Source organism: Triticum dicoccoides, chromosome 2A (assembly GCF_002162155.2).
Source record: "Triticum dicoccoides isolate Atlit2015 ecotype Zavitan chromosome 2A, WEW_v2.0, whole genome shotgun sequence".
NCBI lineage: Eukaryota > Viridiplantae > Streptophyta > Magnoliopsida > Poales > Poaceae > Triticum > Triticum dicoccoides.
In genome coordinates this window covers 612,896,680-612,916,559 of record NC_041382.1, presented here as the reverse complement: position 1 = coordinate 612,916,559, position 19,880 = coordinate 612,896,680, and the positions used below count along the sequence as shown (strand labels likewise).

The 19,880-nt window shown below is 47.9% G+C and overlaps 1 protein-coding gene, 1 long non-coding RNA gene and 1 pseudogene across 3 annotated transcripts; 1 reads left to right on the top strand and 2 right to left on the bottom strand.

Annotated features, from left to right (window-relative positions):
- Positions 1 to 1,083: 1,083 nt before the first annotated feature.
- On the bottom strand, positions 1,084 to 3,940 carry LOC119355716. Of its 2 annotated transcripts, XR_005171663.1 has the most exons (3): positions 3,255 to 3,940; positions 2,897 to 3,111; positions 1,084 to 1,819 (listed from the first exon to the last, which is right to left on the bottom strand). It is a non-coding gene; the product is annotated as an uncharacterized LOC119355716 (long non-coding RNA). The 2 variants fall into 2 exon arrangements; XR_005171662.1 differs by having other exon boundaries at positions 1,084 to 3,111.
- Positions 3,941 to 5,968: 2,028 nt separating this feature from the next.
- On the bottom strand, positions 5,969 to 7,468 carry LOC119355715 (annotated as a pseudogene).
- A 1,274-nt stretch (positions 7,469 to 8,742) lies between these two features.
- On the top strand, positions 8,743 to 11,567 carry LOC119358004 (2-phytyl-1,4-beta-naphthoquinone methyltransferase, chloroplastic-like). Its single transcript, XM_037624742.1, has 9 exons — positions 8,743 to 8,758; positions 8,816 to 9,024; positions 9,116 to 9,180; positions 9,262 to 9,352; positions 9,439 to 9,527; positions 9,729 to 9,862; positions 9,934 to 9,995; positions 10,173 to 10,272; positions 10,666 to 11,567. The coding sequence occupies exons 1-9, from the start codon at positions 8,743 to 8,745 to the stop codon at positions 10,764 to 10,766; spliced, it is 867 nt and encodes a 288-aa protein (XP_037480639.1). The 3' UTR covers positions 10,767 to 11,567.
- The last annotated feature ends 8,313 nt before the right edge of the window (positions 11,568 to 19,880 follow it).

Sequence of the window (19,880 nt, the reverse complement as noted above, 5' to 3'; positions counted from 1 at the left end):
GGATCGACTAGTATTCACCCTAGGATCGACCAGGTGGCGTTCAAAGCGAGCTGGCGGCCACTGACTCGGCCAAGTCAGCAAAAACGTACACGAAATCGTACAAATGAATCAAAGTGAACCCCTTGCGCAAGTACTTGGACCATAGTTAGAGTATTTTGAAGTAGTGGTACAAAACTGTCACCCGGCTCAAGTTTAATGACATACATTGAATTTTTCTCTTACATGATTTCTTTTTTTTGTCCTTTTAGCTTGCAAAAGGGTTAGATAGAGTTTACAGGTAGTTCACGAAGTTCAGTTCTGTGATTAGAGGTGGATAAACTTGGAGGAATCCCTGCATTCAGTTAGTTAGACCCGGTTAGCAGCTAATAATCATCACAAGGCGGCGGCATTTAAGATATGTTCTTCCCCGGCAGTTCATGTAAATAGGAGACCGCAATAGCTGATGCAACATGTGAAGCTGGATACCGGAAGTTGAGAGCTCGTATCTTAGTATATTATGTGCATGGATTTGATTGTTACTCACTCCGTCCCATAATATAAGAGCGTTTTTGACACTACAGTAGCTCGTTAAATATACAACAGGAGAATCTCGTTAAGGAACAAATGAAGATCATCATTGGCTTGCACCATGGCTGAATTTTTTTTCAGTGTACCAATCAGGACTTGTGAAGAGAGGGCGGGGTAGACCGAATTTGACAGAGCCATGAGTTGGTTGCGAGATCTTATGGGTTTCACCTCTAGCCTACCCCAACTTGTTTGGGACTAAAGGCTTTGTTATTGTTGTTGTTGTTGTTGTTGTACCAATCAGGACTTGTCCACAAGATATGCTAAAGTCCCAGACAGCCAGAAGGGGGAAACCTTTTCATCACTTGTTCCCCTTCTCTTTTCAGTTTTAGATCTTATTGCCATCTTCCATATAGATGTTCTTTAGCTCATAAAAAATTCCGGAAAATGTCTGCCTTGGAGTACATCATGTAAATATTATGTTTATAGCAGCACAGATCGCTGTAGGGTCAACGTATTTAAAAGAGCCATAGAGTTCAAAATATGCAGTGTATTCTGCACAGACAGCATACACCAATCTGTTTCGAAGCAGCATATATAACAAGTTAACCGGTAAAGACGACACAAGAGAATCAAACAAGACACCATAAAGTGGTTTTGCTAGATGAACATCAGCCATTTATAGTAGTGTTTCCAGAGTACACATAATAAAGGAAGAGAAAAACAAAACATGGACTTGAAGCATCCATTGATTCATCACACACAGAGACTTCCGATTATTCGACTTCCACCTGATACAACTGAATGGAGAGAAAAGGATAAAAGGGGGGTGGACTCCTGCCGGAGTTCACCATTGCCGTTTTGTGACTTGCCGATTCTTGCGTACCTCAGGCGACCACCTGGGAGGTCAGGAGAGGCACCGCAAAGCTGAAGCGCTCAGCTTTGCGGTTCATCCCGACCCTGCTTCCGCTCTCAAGAGCCATGTAGATGCTCGAGCCATGTACCTTCCATAGTCGGTAGGGGCTGTGGACAAGAGGAGAGGGAAGGGTTGCCTTATATGCTCGTGAGGATGCTGATGTCTGCAGGTGCTTTGCCAGGTAAATCATAGTGCAAGGACCTAGAATCTGCAAGGTGGCATTTTAAATTGGCCAGCGTACAATGCATTATTGGAGAAAGGACAATGAGAGTAAACTAAACTTTACTGTGTCGAGTGCTCAATTGCTGGGATTCACAATGAGGTCGTTGTTGCCTCGCTACATGTCAATTTCATCTACATTCTCTCTCTAGAGAAACTCCCATTCCACTCCCAGGCCCACTGTTATCAAAAGCAGTTATTTACTCACGAGAACAATGTTAAAACCTACATTGTAAAAAGGAGGGCATTTACAAAAGGCACTGCAGAAGCTATGATCAACATCCAATTCCAGGGCATCTATACTCGTAAACTTCATATCTCTTTTCACTAGATGCAGATTCTACCTCATTATCTCTTTGATTTGTCATTCGATTTTCACTAGCTGTCCCATAATTCCATTGACATTGGACCTTTCAGTTTTATCCAATAGCGCGTATAATAGGTCCTTCCTCGCCGAGCAGTGCTTTCAGCAAGAGATATTTACCAACAAATATAAAACTCAGGAACTGATCATGTGGGCTGAATCTACCATAAAATATAAAGGTAGCCTAAGCCTTTACAAAAAGCTGAAGAAGCACACTCCACCTCTAAAGCTATGCCTTTAAGAATATGGAGCTAGAGCAATGTGGCCTTCCTATTCAGCCACTACTTCATGCTTATCCGAAGTGTTGCATTTCCCAACCCTGGAGTGTAGATTAGAAAGTCCTCTATCTAATTAAATCATCTCCCATCTCGATGCTATTAAAGTTGACATGATCACCAGATCTCAGTTCCAACTTCCAAGTAAGATTACTAGATTAGCACTCTCGAGTCCTAGCTGGACCATCCCTGGATATACATTAAAATCTTCCAAAAAATCAACTAGTACGTATAATCAGTGGACAGGTGCTCCCAGTACGACAGCAAGGAAATCACTACCACCAATCGTGGGGCTCCACTGCTCCACCAAAGTGGGATTTAATCGTTGGCCGCAATCAAGTGGAGCAATCCAACGAACTTTCTGAATGTTAGCTCTTTTAATAGATGGCTGAGGGATGCACATAGTGAGTGCCCTCACAGAAATGCACCAATCAGTGACGTCAGAGACAAGAACCAAGGTTTGTGGTTCCCACCATAGTGATTGATTGGTTACCACTGGCGATGACCATGGAACATGCTGTGCCTGGTTGATTCTATCAAATCCAGGCAGGCAGGCAGGCAGGCAGACAGGGAATAGATACTAGATTTATGTTTTAAACCAAGTTAGTTACTTCTTACCAATGGTTATGTGGGTAATTCATATAGCTGCTGTAGAGCTGACTAATTGGGGAATGGCTATTATGCCACCAAATATACAGCATCTTCTCGTGGATGTGGAAATCCAAATGCTCAGCCAAACTCAAAGCTTTTGCCTGTTTGCTCTTTAATGACACAGACTAAATACTCAAGACACGCTTGAAAGACGACCCCATCAACATGGCCATTCCCTTCTCCTGGTAGCAAAAACCCATTAGAGGTTTGATTCTCAAAAGAAAATAGACCAGAAACTCGAAACTGTTCCTATTCGCCAGGTAGCTTTATCAAATTGAGTTTAATAACTTTCATACGAATGACGGTTCCAGCTACGTTTGCGTACCTCGAGAACCCTTGAAACTCGTGATCATATTTTCTGGAACTGCTCCTTCAGCAGGGGCTGCTGGGCCTCAATTAATCTTTACCTTGCTCCTTCCTCTCAGCAAACCTCTCTCCAGAGAAGCCTTTCTTGTAGCAGCTTGGAACATTTGGAAACAAAGAAATGCTAGAATTTTTTCATAATATTCCTCCTAGTTTAGCCTCCTGGCCTTTTCTCATTAAAAGAGACCCTTTCCTTCTCTCTTACAGAATGAAGGATGAGCAGGCTTACCAGATTAGCAGTTCTTCTCCCCCTCCCCCTGTACAGCCCTCTCTTGTAAATATTACTACTCCCTCCGATCCATATTACTTGTCTCTGGTTTAGTACAAAGTTGGGTACTTGTTTTACTAAATTTGTACTGTCGAGCCTCCCCTATAATTTTCCGTTCAAAAAATATATATCATGTTCAGGGTTGGAAATTAGGTTTGTCGTGCTTAAGGAGAGTAAAACAGATGTATAACGTCCCGTGTTTACTTAGAAAGATAAACTCTGGAACATAGATACAATATTCTTACCAGACTAATCCATAAATTAGGTTTAGCCATGTAGGGGTGACCCCCTTCACGTCAAAGAATCCCCTGAGTAGCCATTCATGATGAAACCAAAGGAGGTCATGACATCAGCAGATAAGGTCTGGAAAGTCAACTATATTGTCAATTCAATACAACAGAGCTGAAAGATGAGTAGGATCAAATTAGAGATTTTATGTCAGACAGTAAATCAGATTCTCTACAATGAAAATTCAAGCAATAAATTGTCACATACTAGCCTCTTAGGTCTTGGGTCTAGATGCTTCGTGCAAATCAGTGGGATGAATCCAATACAACACTATAAGGCTCAGCTAAAGGGTAGATTAACATACCTACTGCATGTCAGCCATCAGGGGAAGGCCTAAGAGCACAACTAAACCAGCTAGTGTAAGCCATTCTAGCATAATAAAATTCAAGTCCCCTCGGTAGCTAACCTAAACAAACAGTTGATATTGAATCCTTTTTAAGGAAAAAGGTCAGAAAACATCAAAGGTTACTTAGCTACATATAAGACTAAATACATCACTATCTTTATTGTTCATGTTCGGAATACAGCTATTCTTGGTGACCTGATGTAGAAACAGATAATTCTGATTAGTGCACAGTTAGTACTTAGTGGTGTCAGATAGAAGGATGCAGGAAGGGAAACCTTAGAGCTTTTTTCGCTTATCATCCCAAGCAAACCATATGATTCTCATTATTCTATTTCTCTGACATGCCAACCAGCATTCCCGCTTATTCAAAGTGACACAGATCTCATCTTGTCCATTATTACCAAGGTATCTCATTCTACTGTAGATGATTTGCCTCTAATGAATTCAGAACAAGTCACAAACAAATTGAAGCATCCTTTGAGGTTATCTTCAAATATTACCCATAGTTATTTATACCAGTCAAGTACATGTCAAAATTGATTCATGTCTTCATTATTTTCACCGATAGGAGCAGAACAGTTCTGTAAACTGGACCAGTTGATCTGTTCTGCGTTCTGCCTTCTGAGCCATGTGTGATTAGCACAAAGACAAGACTCAGAACTTTCTGGGAAAATGCAAACGATAAAGAATAAAGTAGCTCTACTGAAGTGTGGTATGACTATTGCTTCATGAGTCACTAGTAACTTAGTAAGATCCACTAGACCGCAATATATTTTTAACTTATCAAAAAAGCAACTAACAAAACTTATCAGAAAAGTAACTAAGAACTTTTTTGCCCTTGTTTTGGCCCGCTGAGGCTGTGGCAACTACCCAACACCTCAAATTTCATCCAAGAAAAACAATGATCCAACACTTTTAAGAATCGTGATTAGCATGTTGACCATACTGCGCAGTAGGTTAATATAAGCAACAGTGCATGCACTGGAAAAGTAAAATCGGTAACCATTCCAGCCGTTATCAGAATGTGATGAAAAAGAAAAATAAGAAAGCACTGCGTACAGCATACTGTAAGTTTTCAGACAGAATTATTAGTTTATGACCAGCGAAAAGCTCAGTCAGAGGCTCTTCCAGGTAGATGTCTAGATTGGTGCTGAATCATCACTTCTATGCACCAGTCACCAGATGAACTTCAAAACAGTTTGTGCTCAAATAACATGAACAGATAGCTTCAAAGTTTTGTGGAAGCGTACAACGAATACTGATTACTGTGAATGCCTAGCTATAAATTAGACATCATACTACTATAAGCTCATCATTTGAAATAAATTAACATAAATTCACAGAGCTACCTGAATGAAATCAATTTGGTTCATTCAGGGAATAGGTTGGTCCATGCCATATTGATACTTCAACTGGGCATAATGATGTTTTACGCCTTAGAGGTTGGGTGGTTGACTAGGTTCTCTGGTTGCCACACACGGAGAAGGCGGTCATAAAATGAACAAGTAGCGATAACTGAAGAATTCGTGTTATATTCCGCTGCTTCACTTGTCTGCCAATCTGCACCATATGCTAAGGACTCATGCTTGCAATATGTTTCCATTATGGTAGCATCTCCAGCCCCTGCTTTAACAATGGCAAAACCGTTGTGCATGCATGCAGCCAATACGACATCTGCAATATTAGGATGATATTTCAACCTCCATACACCACCTCCTAAATTCAGGGACTTCTCGTTCACAGGTTTCATCATTGATCTCATGCAGTGGCGGAGCTAGCTCCCGGCGACCTGGGGCAGCTGCCCGGGCTGCTCCGGCCATTTTTCACTAAACAATGCAAAGAAACCATGATTTGCAGTACTAATTACTTGGGCAAATGCCGGGCAACATCGCCGTGTAAAGACTTTGCCCCGGCTCCTTCAGCTGGCTGCCTCCGCCACTGATCTCATGTCCCAAACTCTGAGAAATTCGTCATAGCTTCCAGTGAGTAGCATATTCCCCTCCAATGGGTTCTAAGCAATGCAACACACACCCATAGTATGAGTCTTCTTATTCCGAAACACAGCATTCGATGGGCTTTCCCGCAAATCCCAGCAACCGAAAGAGCAGTCGTCCGATCCACTGTACAACAAGTGTGGTCTTGCACGATCGAAATAACATGTCCAAACTTCATACTGATGAGCAGTCCATTGTTCTGATACCTCCAGGCTCTCTCATGGGAACCACAGACAGTGAACCATCTGATAATGCAACGGCCAGGGAATCGGCATTTTGGTTCCAGTCCACATACAAGCACATTGATGAAGAAATGTTTCCAGCAACCACATCTGTTAGAACAACACCTGTGTAATTTGGTCATACAAAGCACTTGTATCAGCCCTCAGGATGTACATGTACTTTTAGACATGATCAAGATATTACATATATGAAGTGTTTATTATACTTTACAGCTACATCAGTTCCCGGCATCAGTATGGAATTCACTAGGCTAACTCTTTAATCGAACAACGATATTATGAAAAATATGAGCAATGCATTTCGAGAAGACTAGCAGACGAACCCAACTTTACTTTGATCATCAATCAGCAGCAATTTACCCTAGTTGTCAACAAGGTAATGGCAATCTTCCCAGAATATCGCAGCCTACAAACAGCTTGTTCTGAATCCAGAGTAAACTATGCCTTCCGTATGGACATTGGCAACCAAAAATGGTCATGCTAGTTCTAATGAAACGTAGCCTGCCAGCAGATGCTACCAGTTACACTTAACAGTTAACACATGGCCCTGTTTTAACATAACAACAGTTTTGTACCAAAATTTACTTGTGAGATAGTAACAGCAGTAGCAAGCAGCACCTTCGTCCGAGCCGTCTTCATGCTGGAGGCGCCGGAGCACGAGGCGTCCGTGGGCGTCGGCCTGCGCGAGCAGCGGCGCCGTGGGGCTCCACTTCATGTCGAAGACGCCGGCGGTCTCCACCGTGTTGAGCAGCCGGAGCCGTCGGGACTTGTCCTCCGCGCCGGTCGTCCACGGAGAAGAGCGATACGGTGCCCGCGCGGTCCTGCTGCTGCTGCTCCTCTCCCGCCTGCTCCTGCAGCGTGTACGTGGCTGCCGCCAGGATGTGGCGGAAGGGGCGGTGCGGGCAGAACTCCACCGCGTCGGCGTTGCCGCCGAGGTGGCAGGACCCCACGTCCATTCCCAGACCCTCGCTTTCCCCCGGGATGCAGGCGGCGGCGGCGGCGGCGAGGGTGGAGGGCTCCCAAATCGTTGAGCTTCAGAGGCAGGGGCAAAAGAGTCAATGGTCACCAGTCAAACCTAGTCATACTAACCTATCCTAATCATGTGGGGTGGGGGGGCTTAGCCGGATCCGGCTCCTCTACCGTGCCCAGCAGCACGGTACTCTGCCGTGCCTTCTTCCTACCCAGGGGTACGCGCTGGTATGGGCCAGAATATCCCCTAAAAAAAGAAGATATGGGTCAAAGTCCAACCAGCCTAGCAAACCTGATACATCATCACACACCGCTAAAAAAAACCTAATGCATCACACCCCTGCATATTAACTAATTAACTATTACTTTTCTAATTCGCAAAAAAATATATTACTTTTCTGAAAAAGTAATTAACTATTATTATTTTCCCTAAAAAATATTATTATCTAAAAAACACCAATTTTGTATCTCGGTCATATATTATGCAGAGCGAATTTTGTATTTTATATTTTCTTTTTTATTACTTATTATTGTTTTATCGGTTGGATTGGTCCTTTTATTTTTATTTTTTGTGCCTTTTGTTTCTCCTCGCAACGTTCCTTGCTTGCGCAGCGGCCTACCAAAAAATAGACCGCTACTAGTTGTTTGGGCTAAATTTATTGAATAATCCTATTTGATAACCTCATATAATTCGTAAAAAGCCCGGATAATCTACATCCATCGGATATTATCGATACCGTATCCGCTACCATATCCGTCGAATATCCGGTTGACCAAAATCCATATCCGGGGGATTCATGTGGCCACAGTTACATGTCCATGGATTGCACGTAATTACAGTTGCACGTTAGTCGGGCGGGCATAAATGTGTTCACATGTTTCTCATAGGTGCTCATAAGGGCAGTGACGGGCATGCATCTGGTGTGCAACTGTAGTGTCACGTGGGCGACGAATATGCAACTCTAGTTACACAAGTAGCACGCAAAAAAGACAAAAAAAACATACTAATCAAACTGATTAAACAATAACAAATCAAAAATAGGAGAAAGAAAAATATTAAGTATTAAAAATCGCTCCGCGTAGAATATGACTCAGATTTAGCAAAACCATTTTTCTAATACGAGTTCATTTTCATTTAAGAATGTTGCTCATGTGTATTGCTACCTCCGTTCCAAATTTTTTGTCTTAGATTTGTCTAAATACAGATATATCAAATCATGTTTTAGTATTAGATATATCCATATCTAGACAAATCTAAGACAAGAATTTTAGGACAGAGGGAGTAAAAGTTAACATTTTATACAATAATAAGTAGGTAATTACTCTCGTTAATCTGTGCATAGATGAACGGCTGGGCTGGTTAGTTCTAATTTCTGATCCATAGGCCCAATACCAATGGGTACGCTGGGTAAGAAGGCACGGCAGAGTACCGTGCCGCTGGGCACGGTAGAGGATCCTCGTCCACCTTAGCCGCGGCGATTCTTGTGACCGCCGGGGCGACGGCGCCGTCCAGGCACGCCGGCGGAAGACGACACCGCCCCCGCGGCTCCGTCGCCGTGCGCTGCTCGTCCGCGGCCGACGAGCGGCAGGCCCTCTTCAGCCGCATCGCCCCCGTCTACGACTATGTCCGTGCCTCCCACTCCCCTCCCCCTTTCCGCTGCATTGGCAAATACGTACTGTACTGACGACAGCGCTGCGGTGCCGCGTTCCTTGTAGCTCAACGACGTGCTCAGCCTGGGGCAGCACTGGACGTGGAAGCGCATCTGCGTCTCTTGGTCAATGTACATCCCCAGTGCTAGTCGCAGTAATGTGAATTCAGAAGACAACTGGTTGATGGGAAAATTTTGTTTTCTGAACATCAGGGCGAAGAGAGGGGATCGGGTTCTTGATCTCTGCTGCGGGAGCGGGGATTTGGCGTTCCTTCTGTCTCAGAAGGTCGGCCTAGACGGAGAGGTTGGTACTCTACTGAAATGTCGGATTGGCTTCAGGGTTCAGAACTTCAGAATATCCAAGCGATTTTTGGCTCTCAAATGTCACAGGTGATGGGTGTGGATTTCTCATGGCAGCAACTGCAAACTGCTGCTAGCCGTCAGGACCAACGCTGGAAGGCTTGCTACAAGAACATCAAGTGAGCACCCCCAATGTGAGAGCTTGGGAATTCTGAAGTTCCTGTCATGCGCAGTTTTTTGGAGCTTTTCTGAGGATATGCAGAACGTGTTTTTCTTTCGGGTCTAGATGTGCAATACTTAGGGCACAACTAGATGTGCTTTAGCAAAACTGTTTTCTTTTGATCAGCTTAACAACCTAGCTAAGACATGCTTTTTCGCAGATGGATCGAGGGCGATGCACTTGATTTACCTTTCACGGACCGTTACTTTGATGCTGTTACGGTTGGTTATGGATTGCGCAATGTGGTGGACAAACCCAAAGCAATGCGAGAGATCCTTAGAGTCCTAAAACCAGGTTGGGTGCACGGTTCAAGTTTCGTTCCAGTTCAGCGTGAATTCTCATGATTTGGTTTTCCTGGGCTGCAGGATCACGAGCATCTGTTCTAGATTTCAACAAGAGTTCGTCATTTTTCACGGCATCGTTACAGGTAAAATTTCAGCCCATCTTGGACGCATGATACAGATGAATTGGTTTGTTCAACTTCCCTAACAAAGACCAATCATCTACTCTTGTACCATGACATTCTAGCAAAGTCACATGTAGTCACATGTTTGGAACTGATCCTACAATCCTGACTAACTAAAGTGATATTTTTCTTTGACAGAGTTGGGCGATCAATAATGTCGTGGTTCCTCTGGCTAGTAGCTATGGACTTACTGAAGAGTACAAGTACTTGAAAAGTTCGATTGCACAGTATCTTACAGGTTTGAACTTGATGTTTCGTTCCTGTGAAAACTTCCATGACACAGAAAATATATCACGTCATCAAGTAAAACATATATAAGAACTAAACTAGAGTTACCCGCAAAAAAAAACTAGAGTGTACCTAGTAAAAGGAATAAAACAAGGAAGGTGCATCTCAAAACTTACATAGCCCACTCTGATAGCACAAGTACACCATCTATTTCCTTCACGCGCAAAGCTGTGGCATTATATAAATGTACATATCATTCTGCTTTTTTTAAGAAAATAGTGAATTATTTTGTTCCAAACGATGGAGTGGTATGTGCCATTTCACCGACGACCATGTACTGATTCACGATTTTATCACCTTCCTTTATTTACATCAAGCTTTTCTTTGTTCATCTGTTCTCCAGGAGAGGAGTTGGAGAAGTTAGCCAAAGAAGCGGGTTTTTCCTCCGCCAAGCACTATGAACTTGGTGGCGGGCTCATGGGGAACCTAGTAGCAACTCGCTGATTAGAATTGTAGCGACGAACGGGATCTGTATGAATTATCTGAATTTTAATTTAAATAATTCTGGAAACAGCCTCTTACAGAAATGTAGGGAAAGGCTGCGTACTATAGACCCAAAGTGGTCGGACCCTTCCCTGGACCCTGCGCAAGCGGGAGCTACATGCACCAGGTTGCCCTTTAATTTAAATAATTAATTTTCCTCTGCATTACCGAATATGCAGTTTGGCTGATCCCATATGGAACCAATGCTTCAAACTTCCCAGCTGTGCATTTCTCCTGCTTGAACAAGAAAACTAACATACCTACGGCATGGAAACATTCAGGTCAGCATGAAATCACACCTACGGCATGGTAATCAAAACCACAGTTCTGAAATGCAGGCCGTTCAATCAAAGTCATGGTTCTGAAGTGCAGGCGCCACTGCGCATACCGGGTGTGCTGTTCTGCAACTTCTGAGCAATAAGACTATAAATCGGACATAAGAAACAAGCACCTCCTCGTCTTATTGGTGAAACTGGCAAGGCATGGGAATGATCAGTGAGAATTTCAGGCTCCGTACATTTTCCGGTGAAGCGCACTGCTCTATTCTGAATCCTGTATCCTCTGCCCTCCTCTGTTTATTCAGTCCCCATTTCGGCAGTTCAGATCTACACTGGAGTATTTATGTTCAGTGATTTTACCAATGACCATGGTGAAGCTTCTTCGGTTCAACTCGATGAACGACCCAGCAAAATATTCGCAGTAAAACATAAGTAACCCCCTACCAGGAGTCTAGCACCCAAAGGGTGATATGTATGAATTATCTGAATTTTAAGTTTGTTAATCCATTTTCCTCTGCATTCAAACTTCCCAGCTGTGCATTTCCCTGCTTGAACAAGAAAACAACACACCTACAGCATGTAAATCAAAACCACAGTTCTGAAGTACGTACAATCATGGTCACAGTTCTGAAGTGCAAGTGCAGGCGACACTGTGCATGCCGGGTGTGCTGTTCGGCAGCTTCTGAGTAATATGACCGGAAATCGGACATAAAAAACAAGCACCTCCTCGTCTGATTGGCAACTGGAACTGGGAAGGCGTGGAATGATCAGGTGAGAATTTCAGGCCCTGATTTTTTTTCTGGTGAAGTGCGCACTGCTCTGAATTCTGAATCATGTATCATCTGCCCTCCCCTGTTTATTCGGTCCCCATGTCGACAGTTCAGATCTACACTGGAGTATTTATGTTCAGTGTTTTTTACCAGTGATTATGGTGAATTTTTTTTGAGGGGTACTATGGTGAAACTTGTTCGGTTAAACTCGATGAATGAACCAGCAAAGTAAAACATGAATAACTCCCTACTATCACCCAAATTCACAAGCTACTGACAAAACAAAAGGTTCACAAGCTACAACGAATTCTTGGACCAATCATTCCAGCATAAACCACTGTCTTGCAAGTTTCTAAGCGTGCTGCATCTAGTCGCGACAAGATTTCTTGTCGGAAGCAGCGCCGCCAGCAGGCTGCTGAAGTTCTGCACTCAGCGCTCGCGGCTCGGGCGCCTGCGCCGACAAGTTCCCTAGAAGCGTAGGGTAATAACATACAAAGAAAGGAATCTAGTAAAGGAAATAACATAGCAACTGATAGACAGAAATAAAGTTATATTACAAAGATAACTTGTCGCAGCTCTAACAGACTGTTTTCATAACATGATCAGCAGCGACAAGGGAAAAGAAGGAATGGGCGGCCTAATCTACGCGTCCGCCCTCGACTCTCTTGATCTCGCTCACCTTGTCCACAATGGGTGCGACAAGGGCCTTGAGTGCATCCAGATCGGCGTCAGGTGGCAAGGACCTGAGGACGTTGGTGAAGCTGAGGCCTGGGTTGCGGAAGGCCACCTTCATCAGCACCTTCTGGAGAACCCCGGCGCAGATTTTGCGCGACTCGTCGGCCAGCTGCTTCGGGATCCTCTCCCGGAGCCGCTGGAGTGCCGTCGCCACGCCCTTGAAGAACAGGCTGAGCTTGGCGCTGGGTTGAAGACTCTCGTCGAAAGGATACCCAAAGTCCTCCATCCCCAGCTGCGCCAGCTCCTCGTTGATGACTGCGGCAGTGTTCACCAGACCCTCGGTCCAGTGCTCCACTGTGTCTCTGTACGAGTTCTGGGTAACTGCAATGCTCTCCAGCAGCGCCGCGTCAGCCTTGACCTTCTCCGACAAGGTCTTCTCCCGCTCCTTGGCGGCCTCCAGCGTCTGCGTCAGCGTGGCCAGCTTCAGCTCCAGGTCTGTTTTGGAATCCTTGGCGGCGCTGAGCTCCTTGCCCCTCTCAGCGAGAAGGCCTTGCAGCTCACCGTGGGCGGCAGCATCCTTCTCACGCTCACGCTTGAGCGCGGCAAGCTCCTCGCCGCTCTTCCCAATATCGGCCTCCAGCTGCGCCACCTTCTCCTCTAGCTCTTTCTTGGCGGCCTCTGCAGTTGCGGCGGCGTCCTTTGCCTCCTTGAGCGCCCCGCCAAGTGCTCGCTCACGCTCGGCGAGCTCTTCCTCGTAGCTGTCGAGGTTGGCCTTCCGCTGCACTAGTTCACCTTCCCGCGCGGACTACTTCTCGGCAGCCAGCCTTTGTTCCTCCTCAGCCTCGGCCCTCTCGAGAAGAAAGGCCGTGCGCTCCTCGTCGACTCGCTCCCGCTCCTGCGCCAGGGACCGGAGAGCTTCTTGATTTTGGCCCCAGAGCTCCTCCGCGCGTTTTTCCATGTCAACTCCCGCCTTCGCGACAAGCGCTTCCCGGGAAGCCAGCTTGGCTTGTCGGGTGCGGTAGAGTGACAGCAGCTTCCGCAGCAGCTGCTCCTCCTCAGGCTCGCCGCTGCTGCTGCCGGGCGCGTCAACCAATGACAGTCCAGCAGAGGCGAGCACCTCCCCGTCAAAAGTCTCCCCCTCGACCGGCGCCCTGGAGCTCGACGCCCAGGGTAGCTTGATGAAGATATTGTCACCGGCCTTCAAGTAGGCGCGGGGCTGGGGCTCCTCGGAGCCCGGCTCCGCAGAAGCGGCAGAGGGTTCGGCGGTCGGCGCAGCGCCCGGCGCTCCTGCGGCCTCAGGGTCGTCAGTGCGATCGCCCGACCCCTCGCCGGCTTCCGCAGCAGCAGCCCCGGCGGCCTCCTCGCCGGCGGTCTCATCAGCACCGGCACCTTCCTCGCCGGTGCCCTCTGTCTCCATTGGCTCAGCCGTAGATGGGTCTGAAGAACGAAGAAGGAAGGAAAATCAATCAAAAATCCAAGAAAGGAAAGACGGAAGAAGCAGAACCCAAGGGAAAGTTTCTGGGCAAGTGGATTACCTGCGCCAAGATCTTCAGTTGCGGCCTCGGTCGCCGCAGGATCAGCAGTGCCGTCCCTTGCCGGAGAGTCCCCCCTTGCCGGAGAGCGCTCCCTTGCCAGGGACTCCTCCCTTGGCGGCGCAGTCGAAGCAGGTGGCACTTCGGGACCAGCCTCCGGGCGCTCCTGAGGAGGCTGCTCTGCTCCTGCACAAGTCAACAAGCAAGATATCAACAAAGGAAAAAGCACTCAAGCGCGCCCGGCAGCAGAAGGCTAAACTATGAACTTACGCTGGGGGCTGCTCTAAGGGGTGATTGCCGGGTCCGTCAAGGTGGTCTCGGGCCCACCTTCTGCTGACACGATGGGGTCATCCTCGATGACGATCACCGCGGCCTTGGCCCTCTTCACCGCTCTCTGGGCCAGTGTTCTGAAAAGAAAGGAGTCCAGATTGGAGCAAGTCAGATACAACATATAAACAGCAAGATTGAAGGATTATAAGAGCACCAAAGAAACTCACTCTTCTTCCTCCTCGTCGGAGCTGAGCGCGGAAAGATCGAAGTCCGGCCCTCCTCTGGTGCGGCGAGGTGGAGGAGTAGGATCCCTTGCCCGCTTGGTGGGGGCAGTGGCAGTAGCCCGGGAAGATCCCGCTCCAGTTGCTGCTGTTGTGTGAGGCGCTCCCGTGGCAACATTGCTTGCCGCGGTAGAGCGCGTCGCGCGGCTCGGTGGCTGTGGAGCCGGCTGCCGCCCCGCTGCGTCCCCGGCCCTGTGAAGGCGCCTCCTTGGCGGGGCCGGGGGCTCCGCCTGCGGCAAGTTCTCTGAAGGCTCAGCCTCCTCCTCGCCGGCCTCGCTCGGCTCGGCTTCGGAACCGGCAGGCTCCTCCTCACCCATGAACTCCGCGCGTTCGGCAAGGTTTGCCGCCTCTGCAGCCTCCGCCTCCTCCACAGTAAACCCAAACACACCCGCAGCAGCTGCGGCCGCAGCCTCTTCTGCCCTAGTAGCGATGAGCTGCAGCTCCTCGTCGGTGGTGTCACGGGTGAGGCTCTTCTGCTCGTCAGCGCAGACCGGCACTTCCTCCAAGGTGTCGAAGAACGCTCGCACAACGTCATCCGCAGGCTCTTGCCAAGTTGGGACGATGCCGTGTGAATCGCACAACGGCATCATGGCGCGGATCCGGTCAAGCAAAGAGTTATTGCACAAAGGAACTACGCCCCTCGGCAGTGTGAATGGGTGATGGGGGTCGCGTTTGAATAATTCGAAGAGCATTGCGTCCAACTCCAAGACGGTGAAGTTGTAGTTGAGGCCCGGCCGCAGCCTCATGATGTCCGCCGAATTCTTGAATTCCCAGGCGGGCCTCCCCCTCTCCTGCAGGGGGGCAATGCGGCGGCGGAGGAAATCTGCCCCGACAGCACCTACGGTGAGCCCGGAAAGCCTGAGGTGAAGAATCCTAATGATGGCGATCTTCAGCCTCTCGTCTTCCGGAGCCACGTTGCTCCAGTCATTGCCGCGCACTATTGGAGTTTGGCGCACGGCGGTGAAGGGCTGCGGATTCTCCTCAACGATCCAGCACCACTCCGCTCTCCACTCCTCCCACTTGCTGCGGAGCTCACCCTCCAAGTATGCCTCTTTCTTGCCGACTCTCGAGACCCAGGCAATCCCTCCGGCAAGCGGCTCTCCTCTCTCTACCCGAGGTATGAAGAAGTGGCGAAAAAGGGCAACACTAGGGTGGACTCCGACAAAGTTTTCGCACAAGTGTGCGAAAACTGCCATGGTCAGGACAGCATTGGGGGTGAAGTCAAGGAGGCAGAAGCCATATGTGTTCATAATATCACAGAAGAACTCCGAGAAGGGCGGGCAGAGCCCGCAATAGAAGAATAGCGGGAAGAACGGGTACCCATTTGGAGCCAACTCCGAGGCAGCGGCCGGGAGTACCCGCGTGCGCGGATGCGCACGCGTCTCCGTCGCCCAAAAGAGGTAGAAGTACTCCCTCAGCTCCTGCACGCCGAGCTGGGGGGTGAAGATTGCCCGCTCCTTCCGCAGCGCCGCGAGCCGCTGCGCCTCGGCCGACTTCACACCCTTTCCCTTGTCGGCTTTCGGGGCCATGGCGGAGGTGGTGGGGAAGGTCGACGGCGTGGTGATGCTGGTGGCAATGGGGGGGGCGGAGCGCTGCTCTCTCGGCTACGAGAAGAAGGGGGGAGCGGCGGAGTTTGTGAAGAAGGAGTAGCAGCAACCAGCGAGGGGGAACGAACTGCCTCTGTTTCCTCTGCTTATAAAGAGGGACGGGGCGGACGTTTCGGCCTTCCAAATAAACAACCACCCACGATCTCTCCCACGATGCCGCATTCAACGCGTGCCGTTATGGGAGAGCGCGGTGGATACGGAGCAAGATTTGGCATGGCCCAGCCCGCGTGTGCCCGTGCCCTGTCTTGGGCCTGGCCCAACAGCGCTCGGCACTGTGTCTGGCCCAGGCCCGGGGGCTCCTGTCGGTGTACTAGAATAGGGGTACCCTAGTACCCCGAACTTGTGCACGGGCAGTTGCAGCACCCCGCGGCAAAGGCTTGCCGGGCGAACGCCAAGATCCCCCAAGGTTCCCTTGGAGCCATCCAAGAACAAAGTATTTAAGCTAAGGAGACAAGACCCCGGCAAGAGGAGCTTGCCGGGAAGGCCAACCAAGGCGCTCCAAGGAACTTGCCGCGACGCGCCACACGCTCCGGCAAGGCAACAAGGCCCTGGCAAGAGGAGCTTGCCGGGAAGACTAAATAAGGTACCCCGAGGCCCGGTGAGCGACGAGCTTCTGGACCCGGCGAGATAACAACAGCGGCAAGGCGCTTGCCGCGGCAGGCGGCCACTCTGCGCCCACGCTCCAGCGCATCCACCAACGTGTCGCTCTGGGGGCCTCTCCGGGCGCGCGTGGCGGGAGGCTGTGCAGCCAGCGGTGCGCAGTGGCTTGCAAAGCTAACAAGATCGCCATCGTGGCGAACGTTGGCGCCCCTAACGGTCCTTTTCTGCACTGTTCAGGCGACTCAGACGGGCATTTAATGCCCTTGTCCCCTGCCGTCAGGGTTAGGTAGGGTGTACTGTACAAGCAACTGTATCAACTACCTCGCTTTTTACGTTTTTACCCTCCTCTGCGTTGCCACCTGTCGGTGACCCCTTTAGCGTATAAAAGGAGGCCCATGCGCAACGTAGAGGGGGTTTGGAGGTTCGGGAGTTTTGCTTCGATTCATTCGTAGCCCAGAAAACATCACACTCTCTCGCTCGAGAGCAAGAACACCAGATAATACAACCAGACAAGCAGCAGTAGGAGTGTTATCTCTCCGGAGAGCTCCGAAGCTGGGTAAACTGCTCGTGTGCCTCGCCTCGATCTGCTCTTCGTGCGACCTCCGCCCCCCGCCGAACCGAAAGGGGCCCGGTCCGCCGGCCCCATAGGTGTTCGTGGATCAGTTTTCCCCGACACCTTGTTCATGCCTCAAATGGCTTCTTTCGATCGTGCTTGTCCTTCTCAAGTTCTTTTGCCAGATCATCTCTGTTGACGCGAAATCTCTCATGACATCCTTTATTATTCTGGAGTTGCGTCCCAAACTTTTAGGTTTCATCATCCTTGGCATGAACCATGGTCCTACTGTCCTTCAGTTCCTGACAAATCTCGGTATCTCGAGGTTGTAGCTCCTCCAGCTTGGCTACTTTTAGCTTTTGCTTCCTGAGTTCTTCATGAAATGCTTCCTTGTCTAATACGGCTTCATGGAGATCCACTTTAAACTTCTTGATATACTACTCCAGATCCTGGTGATACACCGATTAAGGTTAAAACTTCATCTTACTAATAGGTGCTCCATCATCCTTCTTCCATCAAATCCATTCTGAAGAAATGCATCCTTAACTCAGCACGGTGACAATAGCATCAGCGGGCGATGACATCATGGATAACTGTGTTTCTGCTCTTGTCATTCCCCATGAGCTATCATTCCATAGTAGATATCTCCTGCCTTAGGGTTTTCTTTGACAAAACTTCGAGTTCTTAACTCTCCATGCTCCGGTCTTTCTCTGATACACCCTGATCTCGGGCATGGACAACTTCCATAATCTGTCAAATTCCATAAGGGTAGCCTTCCTAGGTCATACAAATCTAGGGATTCTTCAGAGCCTTCAAATTCTACTTGTCTTCGGTCTTCAACCGTTGTAGTTTCCATTTTTCAGATGCATGGAAAATACTCTTCATTCTGAAGTGGCTTTAGTTGTCCGATATCTTGTACTACTTGGAGTGGTCTCATCAGTCGAATCTTCGTGTGGTCAAAAGGGGAAAGGGGTATGGTCTCACTAAAGGGAATTTTTTTTGAATAAGCTCAGAAGAGAAAAGAGGTAAAATAATCCTTTTGAAAGGGAAAGTTGTAGAGAAAAATCTTTGCTATGGGCTTGCCAGTTTCTAGGTTCACGTCCTACAGTCAAGATGTGCTCTGATACCATCTTGTAGCGACCCGACCCGAATGGATCAAGTCTCTGTGCTTAAGTGTCATCCCTGGATCGGTATGCTGACACACACAGTACTCGAGGATTTATAACAAAAGTAAATCACATGTGTAAAAGTAACGTAAATACTATTACCTCAATCCAAAATAGCGGAAGTAACAAGGTTGTGGATTCCCATCAACACCAACGGCAAAGTTGAGTGTAGAAATCATAACCCTAACGTATCACTTACTCGTCGTAAGAAATCCTGCAACATGAGACGTTGCAGCCACAGAGGGTCAGTGCATTGAATGTACTGGCAAATTCACACTGTAGAGCAATGATGAATAATGGCTATCACTACATGCATATTTGGCTGGTGGAAAAGCTCTACGGTTATAAGGTTTTTGCGAAAAGCCAATTTTTCCCTACTGCAAAGGAATAAATTTATTTAACTATCATGGTGGTTGTTAAACATTGAGAATGGTTGACAGCATTCTCAATCCCAATTAAGTAATATCATTAAACCCAACAATATTCATTTAAAGTAACATGATGAGATCAACAGGATAATCCAAGAACTAGATACTCAAGATGTCCATAACCGGGGACACAGCTAACCATGATTAGTTTATACACTCTGCAGAGGTTTGCGCACTTTTCCCCACAAGACTCGATCGCATCCGTTTGGTTTCTCGCACTACATGGTGTTTGAGAAGACGGATGACCGAGACATAGTCTTTCAGAAGCGCTAGCACCTTACGATGGGTAGACCGTACCACCTACATCCCCTACATCTGCTAGTCTACCACTGTAAGAGTTCGCACGACTTAGTCAACTATGCTAGAGCCCATAATAGCTTGTGGCTGCACACAGAAGTTTCTAGCATGAATAATCTTATGATCCCTTTGAGCCTAGGTGGCGGACCGTAGGATGATCACACGGTATATCCCCGGGATCTCCTAGGACAACACTGGTATATCCCCAGGTGTCCGGGTAAGTCCACTGGTAAATCCCCAGGGTGCCCCTAGCAATCCACCCAGATGTGTATTCAAGTTGCCACCTTAAGTTGAACCATTAAATAACAATCTCACATCTGTCATGGATTTCACTCATACCCAAACCACGTCTACGAGCATAGCATAGCAATATAAGCAACACGTAGAAGTAACTCCCAAGGGTTTGATAGTAACATGGCAATAGGTTCCTACCTCGTCAACTACTTCCCAATCCCACAATTTAATTAGATCCTAATCATGCAATGTTTGAGGTTTGATCTAATGCAATGAAAACTGGGTATGAAGGGGATATGATCAAAGTGTGAACTTGCCTTGCTGATGATCCGCGAAACCTAACGATTCGAAGTAACAGGTGGCGCACTCCGGGTATTCTATCGC